Source organism: Delphinus delphis, chromosome 17 (assembly GCF_949987515.2).
Source record: "Delphinus delphis chromosome 17, mDelDel1.2, whole genome shotgun sequence".
NCBI classification, from domain to species: domain Eukaryota; kingdom Metazoa; phylum Chordata; class Mammalia; order Artiodactyla; family Delphinidae; genus Delphinus; species Delphinus delphis.
The window spans coordinates 8,635,044-8,653,419 of record NC_082699.1 but is presented as its reverse complement, the minus strand read 5'-3'; the positions used below and the strand labels follow the sequence as shown (position 1 = coordinate 8,653,419).

The 18,376-nt window shown below is 42.0% G+C and overlaps 1 protein-coding gene across 4 annotated transcripts in view; it reads left to right on the top strand.

Moving 5' to 3' along the window:
• Window positions 1–18,376, top strand: part of ASPH (aspartate beta-hydroxylase) — a 205,764-nt gene that overhangs the window by 17,258 nt on the left and 170,130 nt on the right. For all 4 annotated transcript variants that reach the window (XM_059994695.1, XM_059994693.1, XM_059994694.1 and 1 more), the window contains exon 2: window positions 17,224–17,373. In XM_059994695.1, the coding sequence (XP_059850678.1) occupies window positions 17,224–17,373 (150 nt within the window). The remainder of the gene's footprint in view (window positions 1–17,223; window positions 17,374–18,376) is intronic.

The following is an 18,376-nucleotide window of genomic DNA, read 5'->3' as shown; positions in this document are numbered from 1 at the left end:
AGCGCTGATTTCGTGGGTGGATGTCAGTTTTCAGAGCGTCCGGCCCAGCTAGTGTCTCTTAAAGTAGTGTGTGGCGCACAGGTGAGGGCGGCTAGTCCCGGGAGGGGGAGAGACACCACGCAGGCAACCTGGCTGGGAAGGCGGACTTTGACGTGGTTGCACACTTCTGCAAAATGAACTCCTTGCTGCGGATAAGCTGGGACAGGCTTGAAGCAGGAGGTGTCTTTTCCAGAAGGGCTAGTGTTTTGTTTTGCTGGGGTTGGGTTTTTTAATTACTCGCGGTCTCAGAGGGTGCTGCCCACCTGATGTGTCTGACAAGGAAGCCCCTTGCACATGGCAGCCAGGTGAGGGAGGGAACGTCCCGCCCTACACAGGGCGGGCTGCCTCCGGAATTGCAGGGCCTGCATATTGGGGGCGGGGGTGGAGGCGGCGGGGTGTGGGGAGCGCCTTTCCGATGAGGCCCTGGGCCGAGGGTGTCCTGTTAGCCCGGTGTGGGGAGGGGTGAGCACCCTGGGACGCTGGCCCCCATGGAGCCCTCCCCGCGCCCCCGTCAGCGCAGAGGAGTTAGGCTTGTACTCCCAGGTGAACGGGAGGCACAGCTCAGGGCATTCGGCGGAGATGTCCAGCCAGCAGATGGAGGTCTGTGGGCAGAACTTGCCTGGAGGAGACCGTTTCCCCTTTGGTTTGTCATAAGTTGGAGGCCAGAGGCAGAATCGGTGTCCTTTTCATTACTGCTGGGTTTAGGACTGACTCGATCCTTGATTTCTCTTATTTATTTGTTTATTTATTTTAAAATCAGTTTAATTTTGTTTTTATTTTTGTTTATCCCACCTTTTGTTTTGAAACTTTTAAACCTATTTAACAGCAAAAAGATTTGTACCTTGAAAGGCTCGTGTACTCGTCACCTGGATTAGCAGCTGCTGGCAATTGGTCACGTTTGCTGTTTGTGTATCTTCCTTCCTCCCTCCCTTCCTTCCTCCCTTCCTTCCTTCCTTCCTAACTTCCTCCCTCCCTCCCTCCCTCCCTTCCTTCCTCTCTGTCTCTCTCTCTCTTTGGGACCTCTTTGAAGGTAACCTGTTAGTCAGCATGACGTTTTAACCGGCTTAACTACTACTTCCTTCCCCATATGCATCTCCTAAGGACACAGTAGGGTTCTCAAACCTAAGGAATGCAACAGCGATGCGGTATTATCTAACTGCACTCCCTGTTGAGATTCCTCTAAGAGTCTCCAGAAGCATCCTTAAAACTTGAAGTTTTGAAATTTCAAACTTGTTTACTTATCCAGAATCCAATCATGAATTAACCTGGGAGATTTTAGCATTTCAGATTTTTAACCCTTACCCTCTGGAGTACCTGATTCTTTTTAGGACTAGAATGAGCCTGGAAATCTGGATTTTCCCAACTTTTTAGGGTGAAAAAATTCAAACCTTCAAGACAGTTATGAGAAAATTCGTTTAGATTCACCAGTTGTTTTGATGCCTTTGCCTTTTCTGTTGGTCTCTCTAGACACACACACACCATTTTATTTATTTATTCATTTTTCTGCTGAACCACTTAATTAAATCATGATACTCTACCCCTGAATTCTTCAGCACGTTTTTCCTAAGAACAAGGATATGCTGCTATATAACCACAATGTAATTATCACACACAGAAAGTTTAACACTACTCACAGCACTGTTAACTGAAGTCCGTAGTCAAATCTTCCTAATTCACTCCAATGGTACCCTTTAAACAGCCACCTCCACCTTTGAATTGTTGGTCTCTCTTTTATTTAAAGATTTTTTTTATTATTAAAATAGATTTTCTCCCACAAAGTCTCGTGAGTAAACCAGATGCCTTTCCTGTAAGATATGTTGCTTTTTGTAATATTCTGTAGCTCTTACGAGATACGGTTAAGGTGAAAATCACAGTAAAGAGACACTTTTTGATTTCTTCCTTTACAACAGACCAGTAATTTAAATGCGCGAGTCATGGGAAGTTGGGGGAAAACATGCCGATAAAAACACAAGTACACTAGTTTTTGAAAGAAGAGGTTGAAGTCTTGGCAGGGCTGTTGGGTGGCAGAGGCGTTAGATTTATTCCATGCAGTCGAATTTGAGGGGAACATAACTAGCTGGGAAACTTTTTGTGACTCACAGGAGCTAATGAAAATAGTCCTTCAAGTAATCAAAGTTATCTTGCTTTTCCCCTGTGATGTCTGCCACTAACAGACATTGAGTTGACATCCTGGACTTTGATTTCATGACTGTCCTTTTCACTGGCACAGTGCTTGAGCCAGTGACGTGGCTTCTGTGAATGGTTGTGTCACAGGTCCAGTGATTGTGTAAAAGTGCTGAAGTAGACGTCACACTTCAGGATGTAAAGCATGGAAACCCTGTCCAGGTTCAGCATTTTCCGATTTGGTGATATATTTAAAAAATATATAAAAGTAATACATTTTTATGACATTTCAAGAACAGGCAAAACTAACCTACAGTGGAAAAAAAGCAGAACAGTGGGGCTGTCCCTGCATTTGGGGTTGGTGTGGAATGTGGATGGTAAGGGCCGTCAGAGCACTTAGGGGTGGCCTTAGTGTTCTGTGTCTTGATAGGGATTTGGGTTACACAGTATATATTTTTGTGAAAGCTAAGGGAACGTACACTTAAAATTAGGGCATTTCATTTTATGTACATTGTATGTAAAAATGATAAATGTTGGACTGTGGTTTACGATATAGAAGCTAAAGTACTTAGGGGACGTGTGTTAATGTCTGTCATTTAGTTTGAAATGTATTAGACGTATAAAATGGATTACCGGATGGATATGGAGGGATGAATAGACATGCCATAAGCCAGATAATAAAACGTTAATTGTAGCATCTGAGTGATGCATACACGGATATCCTACGTCACATTCTTTCACCTTTGTCGTGTGTTGGAACTTTCTGTAATCAAATATCTTGAAACTAGTCATGCATTGTTTTTTGATCCTTTGAAATAGCCATTTCTGTGGGCTCCGTATGGTCAAGGGCTGGCAGTGTTTTACAGGTCAGCCCGCGTTTTGTGGCTGCTTTACTAAGCAGGCTTTGTCCGGCGGGGTACTGGCATGAAGCTTCATTTCCTCCAGTCATTGTGGTTAGTCAGACTAGATTAATCTCTGGGTAGCAGAGGCTCTTGACCATCCCTGGGACAGATTCCTTAACACCCGAGTCACTCTCCGTTTCTAAAAGCCTGTGTGCTTTAAATAAGATCTCGTTTTCAATGCAGAATTTCTCGTCTCCGTTGGCAGGAAGGCAGGAGGGCCTGCAGTGGGGAAGTGGTATTTGCGTCCTCTCCACGTGGTCTGCTTTGGGGCAGTGCCCTTCTTGCCTCTTCCAGGCTCTAGCTTGTCAGGGGTGCTAGGGAAGGGAGAGGGAGAGAGGGAAAGGCCTCTGTCCCCTCGCTGGGCCCTATTGGAGTCTCCTGCTAGTTGATAAGATCACCTGGCCCCCATTGCCCACAAGTGGCAGGCGCCCAAACGCTTCCTCTGTGAGTTCTTTGGAAGGCCTGGTGGGACCTTCCCAGGGTATGCGATGTCTTCCAGCCCTCCTGGGCATCCACTCCTGGCAGAACACGTCACCCTCTCTTGCTCTGGGAAGTCACATGCTTGGCAGTCAGCGCTTTGGGGCGCGATGCTGGCGAGATGGTACAAACCCCTGCTTTCCCTTGCTGCCCTCTTCGGGCCAGGGGAAGCTGACACCTTGCGGGGGTGCAGACTTCTTGGTAGCCGCTGCCTTTCCTCTGCAGCCATTCCTCCCTGGTTTTCCCTGCTCCTGATCAGCTCTGCTGCGGGAGGGCCAGTCCCCAGGGCTGCCATCACTTCAGACCAGCTGGCTACAAATTTGAAGGTCCTCACAGCCACCCTCAGGTTTGATAATTCCTGGGAATGACTCAGAATTCAGGAAAGTGCTCTGTTCATCACTGCAGTTGCATTACAGTGAAAGGATACAAATTAGAACTAGCTAAAGGACGAGACTCAGGACAAAGTAGGAAGGTTCCGAACACAGAGCTCCCATCGTCCTCAGGGACATAAGTATTGCCTAATATGCACGGAGTATTGCCAACTAAGGGAGCTCATCCGAGCCTTTGGTACCCAGAGGTATTTACTGGGGCTCCATCACATGCTGCGAGCATGGCTGCCGTTAAGCGATACAGCCACACAGCCTGTCCCAAAGCTTCATCATAAATCACATTGTTAAGACTGTTCGGTGACCAAAGACCCCAAGCAAACAAATCACTCCTGTCAGGCAGGACATGCCAGGGACCTCCAAGCAGGCAAGGGCAAGAGCCAGAGCTCTCTTTGGCTGAAGTTTAATTCTTCACTATGCAATTCACAATTGCAGCTATTCTTGCTTTTTATTATTTTTTAAATCAGGTTCATCATTATTAATTTATTTAGTAAAGCGTTGTTGGCTGTCCCCAAAAAATGTAGTATGATGCATAATTGCATCAGCTTTGTGCCCTATAGTTTTTTTTGTTTTTTTTTTTTTTGCGGTATGCGGGCCTCTCACTGTTGTGGCCTCTCCCGTTGCGGAGCACAGGCTCCGGACACGCAGGCTCCGGACACGCAGGCTCAGCAGCCATGGCTCACGGGCCCAGCTTCTCTGCGGCATGTGGGATCTTCCCAGACCGGGGCACGAACCCGTGTCCCCTGCATTGGCAGGCGGACTCTCAACCACTGCGCCACCAGGGAAGCCCTGTGCCCTATAGTTTTTAAGACCCATATGTTTTGTAATTTACGTGTGAATTTTCCCTATATTTTGTGCTAATGCTTTTATTTACTCCCTGTCTTCCCGCCCTATTTGCATCTATAGGGCACTTTGTTGTAAACGCTGAATTCTTTTGCCCTAGAAAGTGGGGACTGGTGGGAAGGATGGGGACTGGTGGGGAACCCATCTTTTGCTGTCTAGATGGGTTAAGGTGGAAGTGGGACGCAGCAGCAAATTGGTGGTGGTCACACATAAGGGCTTTGTGACCTAGTCTCATTGCCTTGGAATTAGAGCTAAAAGGGTAGGCTAGGCTTTTCTGTTGTTTTTAGTTTTGAAAAAAAGAACTTTTTTTGTTGTTGTTGTTTTTTAACAACTTTTCACCTCACCACCTCAGTTTCTGAATGGACCCCACAACTTACTTTTTTGTTTTTAAAAATACATTTTTCCACTCCAGGTTCACTCTAGGTTCAGCAGGAGACTCTCTGAATTTCAATACCGTGCTAATAGCCATCCACACAGATGAATGATTGACTAGGTTGGGGGTGTTTTTTCCTGTGAGACTAAGTCTTCTTTCTTTATTAAATTCTCTCTAGAAGGAATAACGGAGTTTAAAGAACTCTCTCATTAGGCCTGGCGTGAGCTTTTGGAATTAACTCCCATTTCTATTATGTTTTTAGCATCTTACCGGTGGAGTTTTGGCCCATCACAGATTCATAAGGTGGGGTTGATGGACCCGTGTTCCGATTCAGGTGTTCCCTTCTGCAGTGAAGCAGAGGTGATACAGAGAGGCACAAGCTAGGGCAGTGGTTCCCCAGCTTGGGGCTCCAAAGAATAATAAAGATTCCAAAAAGTATCTGGAGGCTGATTTAGATAGCTGTTGCTAATATTTCTCTTTCCCTTATTTGTCCTGATACGAATGGAAATGGCTTTCTCAATTTTGTTTTACTAAATTCTAAAACCCAGGGCAGCCCCTTGTCACTCCTCCAGCCACTCATGCCTTTTCCACACAGGACCATTCAGGAGAGGTGTTAGGAGCGTCAGGTGTCTGGCTGTTGGACCTGATGAATGCGCTGCAACATCTCCTTCGTGCTCAGGCCTTCTTATGTTCAAGCTGGGTGTCATTCACCCAAGATTGATCAATGAGGAATTTATCTGACACAGAGCAATGAAGACTTGGTCATGGACCGATTTGGGTTCATCACCAGTATTCGGGAGGCACTGGGCTTCTTTTTTGAAATATCTCATTCTTAATGATTTATAGGTCTTTTCCTCTTATGAATGAATTTTAGGATCATTAAATTCCTGGAGATGAGGAAACCTGAAGTGACTTGGCATTTGTTGGACCATTTTTTGTGTCCCTTTGCTCTCTTATTTCTGAAGTGTAGGCAGGAAGAGGTTTGATTACTCATATAATATCAAGGACTTGAGAAAGAATTTACCTTCTTATTTAACAATTAGGTGCAGGGCAAATGTACATTAATGAACAAGGCAGGTTCAGGCCCTGGCTTCATGAAACTTGCATTCTGGAGTTAGAAAGAATTTAAGAAATTAATTATTGTAGTTGTCTAATTACCAATGAAAGAACACTCTGAAGAAGTACATTCTACAATGAGAGTATATTAGAAAATGTTTCCATTTAAGCCAAGTGGGAGGAGATAGCTAGGCTGGGACCACAGTGCTGCCATCCCAGGAGGAGGGAACGGCGTGTGCAGAGAGCCTGAGACTGGAAAGAGCATGGTGAGTTTTTTGTGGCTGGAGTATAGACAGCTTGGGGAAAGGACACGAAACTAAAGCCGGAGTGATAGACTGGGGCCATGTTGAGTAGGGTCTTAAAGGCCACATTGTAGATTTTAATATTATCCTAAGAATACTGTAAAGCCATTGAGGGATTTTTAACAGGGTAGGGATACAATCAGATTTAAAAAATTATTCTGGCTGCTGTGTGGGGCACTAAAGGTTATGTTAAGGTATTGTAGTCGTCTAGGAAATGATGCTAACTTGGATTTAGATGATTGTAGGAAAGAGGCAGAAATATGGGTCATTTGAGACAACTTCCCACTTTTTCATGGCATGGCGCATACAAAAAAAAGTTTTAAAAATATCATGCTGGGGTACATACAGGCAAGGGTGACCCAAGTACTGAGGAGAATTCAAATCTTGGCATAGTTGTAATCCATTGGCCTGATGTAGAAACTGATTTGGGAGATGGGTGTTTGGGAAACGGGAGAGAATAAAATCTAGGATGAATCCCAGGGTTTTGGTTTAAGTCACTGGCTTGATGGAAGTGCTTATGAGATTTAGAACACTGGAGAGGAGGTGGGAAAGATGATGGGTCCAGTCTTGTATAAGTTGAGTTTGGGGTGTCCTTAAGTCACTCACATGGGGTATTGAGTAGACAGGTATGTGAGCTTGAAGGAGAGAAAAAATTAAGCTATCTAGAAAAGGTGGTAGCTAAAATAAACTAGGGAAAGGCCATAGGACCAAGGCTTCTGGAATTTCCATGTTTAAAAGTCAACTGGAGGAGGGTGAGCTAGGAAAGGAGATTGGGAACTAGAATTCCACAAAGGTCGAAGATGATTCTCGAGTAATGAAAGTCAAGGGAAGAGAATGTTTAAGAAGGAGGGAGAATTCTTCTGAGAGGACAAATTAGATGAGGACTGAAAATTTTCGATTCGCTTTAGTGACGTGGATGTCATTGGTGTGACATTGGTGCCACTACACTGGAGGCCCGTGCAGAAGCCAGATTGCAGCCTCCAGGTTCTAAGGGGTGAATAGGGGGTTGGAGAGCGAAAGCAGTGACATGATGGCCCTGCTGAGAATTTCACCTGTGACAGGGAGGTGGAAGGGCAGGGGCTATAGCTGTGGGGCTGAGGGAAGATGCCGTAAAGGCAGAGAGCTGATGGAATAGGACAGGGAAAAGATAGAGTATAAGGTGGCTGAGGAGGGAAGGGGCACGGAGGATTTAGGAGGGAAGCAGAGAATGAATGCACGCGAATTTCGGCTTGTAATGGTTGGTAGAGCACAGCCATTGCAGACAGCTTCCGGCTGATGGCTCTGTCTTCTCTGTGAGGTAAGAGCTATGGCATTTTTTTTTTTTTTTGAGTTTGCAAAGATAGACTACTTTAGAGGCAGATAAGTTTGACGTAGTCATTGTGGAATAGCTGTGTTTGTCCGGGGAGCCAATGATGGCAGATTGTTACAGTGAAAAGGGTAGAGCAGCAGGGAGCTTAGTGAGGCTGGGAGTGATTTAAATAACGAATTATGGGCTCTTAAGGTGGATTTAGAAAGATGTGAAGGCAGGAGGGGAATGAAGAGGGGTGGGAAAAAAGGAGAAGCAAGAGACCTACAGGACCTAAGAAGAAATCGTTGAGTAAACAAGCTGGAACAACGGGAGAGTCGTGATCAGAGTGGTTGCTTACATATTCAATAGAACCTAAACCTCTGCCTGTAGAGGTAGTGTCCCTTCTACCTGGGAACAGCGGAGCTGCTGTGTTTGAGGAGATTTCACCCAATGTCTGCTGAGTTGCCTTTTGTTACTTCTGTGATACTGGCTGTTTAATATTGGGTTTAGAATGGTAAGACATGCTCATGTTTGCTTTGGAGACTATATATAGATGAGAGGGTTTTCGTTTTTGTTTTAAAGAACTGTATTTTCGCTATCTCATGGTATCCTGCAGTCCTCATGATGCCCCCGAACAAGCAGAGCTTTCTTGGCGGGATCTGTTAGGATGGTTGTGCTAGGAGAGCTGCAGAGATATTTCAGCAAGAACGAAGATGTGATTAGGAGGGTGAGTTAGGTTGGGTTTGTGGTAAGGTCCATGGTGAGAATGTAAGGACTAGTGTGGATATAGAACGGAAGGGAACAAGGTCACTGGATGGATAAAGAAATGACGGAAAGAGAACCTGACATGCTGGCCACACAGCTGGACATGAAATCCCATGGTTATGGCTGGAATTGAGGTGAAGAAGGTTTCACTGAGAGGAGAGGTCACCGCACACAGGTGATGACAGTGATGGGTCAGGTGGAGGGTAGTATAATTGGACAGCATGGACCTTGGGGGAACAGGGTTCTGTTGTTTTTTTCTTTTTTAGGTGGTAAGGAATGATGGTCTGGAACTTGGTAAAAGCAAGAGCTCCTTTCCCCTGCTCCAGACCCTGAGAATTAGGGATGGCTAGTGCAGGCAGTAGTGCAGTGATTCTCTTTCTGTGTGGTCCCTAGACCAGCAGCATCAGATTACCCGGGAGCTTATTGGAAATACACATTCTCAGGCCCCTCTGCAGACCTACAGAATCAAAATCTCTGGGGTGGACTCAGCATCTGTTTTGACCAGTCCTCCAGGTGACTCTAAAGTTTGAGCAGCACTTTTGATTGGGTGCTTGGGGGAGTGGAGGGAGTCATCACTGTCACCTCATGAGAACTCTGATGGGTTTTCACCTGGTCAGTTTGGGAGGCAGGGAGAGCGCTGGACTCCGTGGACATAGATCTTGACTCTTGTGGTCTCCAGTTGTGTCAGGTTGAGAGTAGTAGAGCACATTGCAGAAGTTTGGTCTTTGCTTGGACCTAGGAGTTTGCTATTAGTTTCAGCAGCTACTACAAGGAATAGTTAATACTACTGTAGTTCTCTTTGTTAGGGTTTTAAAAATATGATTGCAATATGCAAATTTTAGTTAAAAGCCTTTATAAACATTTCCCATCATAAAAATGAATTGTTATTATAAGAAATAGTTACTTGCAAATCAGGATTTCTTTTTCCTTAAGCACTGTGATGGATTAAATGTTATTTCAGAGAGATTCATTCATCCTAATCACCCTATCCAGAATAACAGGTATGCCATTATTGCAAAATTGAGGAGGGAAGAGATTTGATTGAAATAACTGTAAAATTGTTGCAAAAAACAAAGGAGTAGGTTAACTCTAGGATGTGTGAATATGTGTGATAAAGATTTGTGGAGGAGTAGTAATTGCAGCTGTGTGGAAGGAGCCTCAGTGGTGAGGCATACCCGTACTTAGTAGCTGTAATTCTTGTCTCAGTTCAGTGTTTGGCCCCAGACCCAGAATTTAGGGTGCAGCTGGCCTTGTACAGGCCCATAAAGGGAAAGAGGAAACCCTAGCAGCCCCTGCAGTCTTGGTGGCAGGCTAGGATCATGAAAAGAGCTGTGAATTGGAGATGAGGAGACGTATGCACGAGTCCAGAGGGATTCAGTCGAAATGTGTTGCATGCATGACTTCAACAAATATTTGCACACCCCATTTGTGCCAAGACACTTTTTTTTTTTTTCGCGGTACGCGGGCCTCTCACTGTTGTGGCCTCTCCCGTTGCGGAGCACAGGCTCCGGACGCGCAGGCTCAGCGGCCATGGCTCACGGGCCCAGCCGCTCCGCGGCATGTGGGATCTTCCCGGACTGGGGCACGAACCCGTGTCCCCTGCATCGGCAGGCGGACTCTCAACCACTGCGCCACCAGGGAAGTCCCCAAGACACTTTTTATAGGCAACGAAGTCGAGGCCCAGAAGTTTGATGACTTCCTTAAAATCAAAGGTAATGAAGCAGCTAGAATTGAATTCAGGTCTCCTAAGTCTGAAGCCGGCTACCCGCCGTGTAAGTGTGGTGGCTTGGTTTCCAGTGCTCTCAAGAAGGGCCTCTTGTCACTTTCCCTCTCCCTCTGAAAACAACACAAGAAGCTTCTGAAATATTTGTCTAGTAAACTTGTGTGCTGGTCGGTCATCTATCTTAAACCCCTGTCAACAGATGATTCATTACTCAACCTTGTAGCAGGCACCGACTTCAGTGGGACAGATCCTTGAGGAAAGGAATGGCTCTTGGTCAGAACACCTAAGACCCTGGTCAGTTTTGATTAGTTGTCCCAGTTGCCCTGTTCACTCTGTCCCAGCTCTGAGCCATCAGATACTGGTATCTTAGGTTGCTGACTCCTTTTCAGAACATTTAACTGTTTCATTTGCATGTGAAGCATTGTTTGACTGAAAAAATTAAGACTCACAAAGAACTTTGAAAGGTTGCTGCCTCACTCTGGAGACAATTTGTGCTAGATTGATTTAGTGGAACTGATCAGAGCTCTGATGAATTCTGTGAGCTGCCAATCTTAAATCAGTAAATAAATTGGGCTGGTTTTATTTCCCCAGAGAGAATATTTGGAGAGGGGACTGGAGGGAAGATGAAGAAAATCAGAATACGGTTGTACAATGGCTTTCCAGTTCCCTGAGATAGTGTTTCCTAGGTGATACTCTTACTGATGAAGAGTTCCTTCTTTCCCTGTCTCCTCACTCCATGCTTCCTTCACAGCTCTCTCTCTCTCTCCTTCTCTAGGGAAACATTTTTGTTTTTTGGGGGCCATGCCACTCGGCTTGCGGGATCTTAGTTCCCTGACCAGGCATCAAACCCGGGCCCCCGCACCAAGTCCTAACCACGGAATTCCCTAGGGAAAAAGTTTTTGATTGTTGCTTTAGTTTTGCTGTTGAGGGAATTAGTCTTGGCATGGTAATGCCTGTGAATCAGAATTCTAGAGCATTAATCCATTTCTTACCATTTAGGGTTCTGTTTCATTCAAACAAACTATGTAATGGACTTTTCATTTAGGCATTTGATTAGATTCCGAAGGGTCAATTTAAGCCGTTGCAGGGCTGGGGCCCACATTTTATAGCAAGACTTGTTTCAGTTTTGAATGATTTGGTACTTGCTAAAACCATTCAAGCCTGAATCCCAAAACACCCAAACTGGCAGTGCATTTGTTCCTTTTTTTTTTTCAGCATGCCTGGTATTTTTTAGGGTTTGGAATTGGCGGATAGGACCAACCCAGAAAGGAATCCCAGCAGTCGGACTGTTAGCAGAGTATTTCAGCCTGAGTGATTAGCAGTATTTGGCCATGAGGAAAAGGCCTCTAAAAATAACTGGTGAGCAGAGTTTGCAGTCAGGTCCAATTTCAGTTCTAGAGGCCTTGCCCAAGGAGCTGTTGGCCAGTCCACAGCTCTAGTAACGAAGGGCCTGTGGTGTGCCTGATACCTGCTCATAGGGCTTTGGTTTTTTTTCTTCCATATATATTATTAATGGATTGAAGAAATCAAAATGGCAGAAGGTAAAGGTATATTTTTATTGTTTGGGTTAAAAGTGACTTGGGATCTAGCCGACGATTTTTAGCTTGGTTTTCAGTTGTGCGCTGTTCAAATATTTTTGGCTAAGTGCTTTGACTGCATCTTCTATGTTTTCTATTTTGAACTTCTGGAGACCTCGATGTTTCAAAATAGTTTAATTTTTCATGGACTAATCTGTCTGTAATATGAATATTAAGTTTTAGTGTCTTAACTTAGAATATCTTTTATTGTATTGTACTACCAGAGACCACATTTTACAAACTTCAGAAAAATAAACATGTTGTCTGTCTTGGTCTTAGACATTAATTACAGTGAACGTAAAGAATTGTGTGCATTCAGATCTCATGTAAAATTATAGGAAATTTAAGGGCTTTATACGTCCCTTCTTGTATTAATGAGCACACTTAGTTGGCTCAAGCAGAGACTTACCATATGTGGAAATGGACCTAATTTTTGTGAAGTAGGCAATAAATGCAAAGAAAAGACATTGGGATTTTTTTTTTGTTTTTCAAATCAAATCATTAACCTTCGAGTGTTCTTTAATGATGTGTTGGTTTACATTTTTGTATGTGTTTGTTTTTGCTTTTCTTTGTAAGTTAAGATTGTCTTTTCATTTAATTGAAGGCAAGCTATATTGGCTCATTATATTGAAAATGTATTTAAGAAAAATAAAATAGACATATTCAAGACTGCTTCCAACTCTCAGCTGCCCGAGCAGCGGCTGGAAGGATTCTATTATTAGTATAGAGAGTATGAGTATCTCTGCTTTGAACACCGTTTTAAATAAATGGTTAGAATGGCTTACTTGACTTTTCTGATAAAGTGGCCCATGGAGCCGTGAAGAAGAATAGGAGATATCTAGCGGACTTTCAGTTCTTTTAGAAGGCGTTTCTCCTCTTCTGCATGGATTGCTTAACGTACATAGTGAGGCAAAGTCAGCTGTTACTTCTGACCCACTTTTAACAGTTCATGGCTCCTAAAGGGGGACATTTTGTAATGCAGAAAAATAACCAGTTTGATGAATTGCTTTTATGTTAACTTTAAATGAGTAGAATTTGTGTATAAATATGAAATCACCGGCATAATGCTTACCAAATCTCATGAATGGTTATTTGTAGTTCACTTAGTTGTCCTTCCAGTTAAGTAACTGACTTGTGCTCAGGTGCTGGGGGGGCATCTTCTATTTTCCCTTTTCTAACCAAATAAATAAAATTTCCGATGGTCCCTAGCCCAGGCTTCATTTTGGGGAGACACATTCCATTGATCACCATGGTAATTTTCTGTGTTCGGTAGTATGTGAGAGCGTTTTCTGATTTGATGGGTCAATGTGGAAAAAAGTGAATCACATAGTTCTTGCCATATTCTTAACCCTCATTAAAAAAAAATCTTTTTGATTAATCCCTGGGACTATATAGGTTGACTATGGAGCCAGAAATCAAATGAAAATTCTTAGATTTATTCTGATTTTAGAAAAGAGGGACAACTACTAGATGTTCTTCCAGAATATGTTTGGAACACAGTACTGGTTTCAGGTGTGCTTGGGGAGTTTTAAACTCTCTCGAAGGGTTTATCTTACTCTGCTTTTTTCAGTTTAGTTGGACAGAAACTTATCTGCCCTTTGGGACTAGGTACACCATATTTACAAAGTGACATACCAAGAGTGTGCTATTTAGTGTCAATTAAAAAGTTTCCCCTAGAAAAGATATCTCAAGAAAGACTCCTTTCTATAATTTACTGTTTTGTTCCTTTATGGAATTGGTAAATATTAACAGTAAAAAGATTAATACTACTGGAGTAACACCTCATGTATTTGACATTATAAAGGGTTGGATAAAATAATGCTAATTATTTCATGTTCTAGCTAAATAACATTTACTCTTTTTTTTTGACGTTTACTTTTTAAGCGATAAATCCATTTAATAAAAAAATATTTTGAATGAAAATCTTTCCAGAATTTATTGTACATTTCTTGCATTCTTAAACAGTTTTAAAACAATAGTGTAATGACAGAATGAATATGATATCATGATTACCTTGTACTAAAGATTACTTTAATAGTTAAGGACTGTAAGTTTAATAGTTAAGGACTAGTCAGGGTTGCCAGTGAGCATCAATCGTAAATGGCCTCCTGCCACTCTTCAGGTTCTTGTGTCTACTCGTGCTGTATTCAGACATTTTATAGGCCTGCCCTCCATCAGCACTTGTTGCTTTAACTCCTTTGGGGGAGGCTGTCTCTAAGGTCTCTTCTTTAGTTTTGTGCAGTGAGTTAGGAAACTTGATTGAAGTTGTTAGCATCATGTCTAAAATAAATGGGAATAGATTCTAGGTAAAGGTGTATTCTTTACTGTCTTTGGTTTTCTCTCTCTTTACCCTCCTAATCCCTTCTCTCTGTTTTGGTATATGCATTTATATAATTTTTTTTAAAAACTCATTTCCACTTTTTACTTGTATTTGGTGTTGCAGGTCAATAACTTAAGACGAGTATTACGAATCAACTTGGATAAATGATACTTTCCTTTTGAGAATCTCAGGAATTTTCCCCCTCTGTTTCTGCTTTAAGAAAGAGATAGAAATGGAGAAAGAATTGGACTTGGAATTCAAATGATTATTTTGTTTTACTAGCTATTTCTTTCTAAGCTTATTTCAAATAGCATCGTCTGAGGTGTACTTTTATTGAGGTACACATTTTGAAAACTTAATTATTGAGTAAACAACTGAGTCATGTCTGGCACATATGTGCTGAATAAATACATTAAATGAATGAATAAAATGTTGAACTATATTTATTTGGCCTTATTATTTTCTAGTTAATCAGGAACAGTACAAGAGACTGGTAATCAGTTACAAAATGTCCAAGGGGAGATAAGACAAGAACCCAGTTTTCCTGCCATTTTAGCACTTATTTTAAATAAAAAGTTTAAGTTTGATTCTTAGGTAATAAGTAGCCAAGGGAGGAACATCCTTAGTCACTATTATAGTTCCATATTTAGAAGGCATTATTCTTTGTTTTTTTTTTTTTGCGGTACGGGGGCCTCTCACTGCCGCGGCCTCCCCCGTTGCGGAGCGCAGGCTCCGGACGCCCAGGCTCAGCGGCCATGGCTCACGGGCCCAGCCGCTCCGCGGCACGTGGGATCTTCCCGGACCGGGGCACAAACCCGCGTCCCCTGCATACAGTCTTAAACAATGTCTTCATGTTTGTAGAAGTTCAGTAAATTAAACATACAACACTGTTACTGAATCTGTGGCGCTCCCCTTCCCACAGAAGCTATTTCTTTTCTTTTTAAAAATTATAGTGGTGCTTTATTTTATATTGTTCTTCGTATAACTTCTATCCTTAAGACACATAAAATTTTGGAAATCATCATTTTCCCTCACCAGCACTGCAGACAGTTTTCACCCAGTCTCCACTCCGGTGACCATGTTCAGATAATAAAACAGTGGAGCCTATTTTAAGTGGATTTAATAAGTAACATTGTGATCTGTGCCCAGCAGGTATTTTTTTAAATGTGTAAGTTATGTTTTTATATAGCCAGCTTTTAGGAGACTTTTAATAGATCATGTGAGGAAAAAGAAAAAGAAAAGAAACGAATCAGGTGGCCGGATCTTATTTGGTAAAGCATACTTTTGTAAGTTCACCATGTGATTATTCATAAATCTGGCCCTTATTGATGGGTCTGTTAATATTTAAAGAACACTAGAAAAGGAAATTGACTTTTTCTTTAAGAAGGAATTTTGTTTTATTTTAGTTCACCAATTTATATACTTAAATATAGGTATATAAGTAAATATGTGTATGTTTGAGTGTGTATATCCACAAACATAACGTACACACTCCAAGACTGATTCAGTTTTTATGACCCCTTTTGAAAAGTTGATCTAGTGGTTGGTTTAAAAAATATGTATATCTTTTTAACAAGAAGAATTGATAGTATGTTCTTGATTTAACCCACTGGAAAATTATTACCAGTATTCCCTAATTAGAACTGGATTTAGGAATCAGGAAGCAGGTTTTAGATGAGAGCTAGTGAGGTATCTGAAATCATGTAATTTGGCCCATTCATATGGAGCAAGGAATTCAGGACCATAGAAGTCAGGGCTTATTCCTGGCTCGACCCACCTTATGCTGGTGGCTTTGGGTGAACCATTTCATCATTTTTCTGTAAAACAGAGATGATTATTCCCATCTTTACCCCCAGTGTTGTAGTGGACACTTGGAAATATTTGGGGGTGTTTTTGTTTGTCATAATCGCTGGGAGCTACTTACCTGTGGGACCAGAGGAAACCAGGAATGCCAGCTGCCCTGCAGTGTGAGGAACAGTCACACAGGATGAAGAATTGTCCTGTTTAAACCTAGAAACACCCTCTTGAGAAACACTGACAGGACCCTTGTGAGAATCGCATGCACGTAGAGGAGGTAATGTGCTCCACCAGCGGAAGATAGCATCCTACTTTCCTACTTGCTTGATAAATTTTTCCTTTTCCCAAAGGGCATGTTGAGATATGACATATTCTTCTAATTTATTTATTAATATTTAATATTTATCATATTCCTTTTTAAGAGAAATTTGAGTTTTATGGTCCTTTTAAGGACAGTGTTGACCATTTTCTCTTAATATTACTTGGCTATCATTATTTTTGTTTATTTTTGGCTGTACGAGTATTTCCAGAAGAGTATAAAGTATATTAAACATATCAAATGTGATATGACACTTCTGGTGGACAGCACTTTACAAAACTGTATCCTACGTCGAGACCAATTATGAAAACCTTTCCCTTTTCCCCTGGGTCCCAGTGGATCTTGTGGAGGTGGACTGAATTGCACTGTTTGGCTTCTCTTCTTCCCTGACCTCTGTTTCCTATAAATAGTTTCCTTCCTTTATCTCTGTGTCTCTGGCTAAGAATATGAAGCGTTTTGCGGGGAGCTTCTTCTATGGCAGTTACAGTTTTCAAGATTCTACAGAAACTAAATGCGACAGGAAAAATAAAGGCTTTGGCTACATTTATGATCTCTTTAAGTTGTTGATATGCTCTGAACTTTGAAGGAGGTTATATTTAGGTCGTTTAGATAAAGAACTTGGAAGGAATACACATATCAATTTTTATTTTAAAAAAATCGCTAGCCCATTAGTAGTTTATTTCTCTCATTACTTAGAAGTTAGGGTCATACATATGTGGTATTGAGGCTAAGCATAGTCTTTTCCATTTTTAAAATCTTTATTTTGTGTAACATGATTTAAGAATTTAAGTGAAAACTATTGATAGTTTTGAAGTGATTTACCACTGGAAGTACTCACAAATTCCTGGAGAAATATTTCAGTGAAAAGAGGTTCAATAAAGTGTTTTCTTCTTATATAATGACATTGTCCGTCTGTTTTATTTTTTTAACAGAGACAAAGCATGGAGGACACAAGAATGGGAGGAAAGGAGGACTTTCTGGAAGTTCGTTTTTCACGTGGTTTATGGTCATTGCATTGCTCGGAGTCTGGACATCGGTAGCTGTGGTCTGGTTTGATCTTGTTGATTACGAGGAAGTGCTGGGTAAGGATTTTCATATTGTTTCTTATTGGTACTGTCAATTCTGTAGCCTCTCAGTGGTTCTCAGTAGGGAAGGAACAAAAGGGGATGTTATCAGGGTTACCTCGCTGTGGTACTTTCAACTTCTTTGAACATGATCTGTCATAGAAAAAAATAGGCTTTATATTGTCTATATATCACACCAAAAAGTTTTAACAGTACGTACTCTCACGACATGCAGTACTCTATAATTTCTATTCTATTTTGTTGTATTATGAATTTTTAAAATACTTGTCAGGAGCCACTGAATTTATTTAAGGACCCATGAATGGATCATAAACACGATTTGCAAGACCCTGCCTTGAAGAGAGCATTTCCAAGCACACGCCTCTGTGTCCTTGTTGGAACTGTTGTGTGTGGATGTGAGTGTGTGTGTGCGTGCATGTGCATGTGTAGGTGTGGCCTGTAGGATGTTCTGAGGAAGTTGCTGTGTTATTTCTGATAGTTGTCTTCCTTTCCTCTCCATTTCCTTTTCTCTCCCCATAATCACTGCAGTTTTTCACGGTTTTTTACGTTAATGATTCTTTATAATTTTTGGAGTCATACTTTTTTTTTGGTTTCACCTGACCAAGTCTCTTTTTGTAATTGAGATAAAATTCAATATTGTAAATGTGTAAAAATGTACAGTTCACTGTTTTTTAACATATAATTTTGTGCTGTCATCATTATTAATTTCAGAATATTTCCATCCCCCTCTCCTTCTTGTCTCCTGGCAAGCACTAATACACTTGGTGTATTTGCCTATTCCGGACATTTCACATAAATGGAATCATACAATACATGGCCCTTCGTGTCTGTTGTTTTGCACTTAGTGTGATGTTTTCAGGGTTTGGTATTTACTCCATTTTATGGATGAATTATGTTCCATCGTGTGGATTCACCACATTTTGCTCATCCATTCATCATGGATGGACATAGGGGTTATTTCCACTTTCGGGCTGTTGTGAGTAAATGGCCTTCCTTTCTA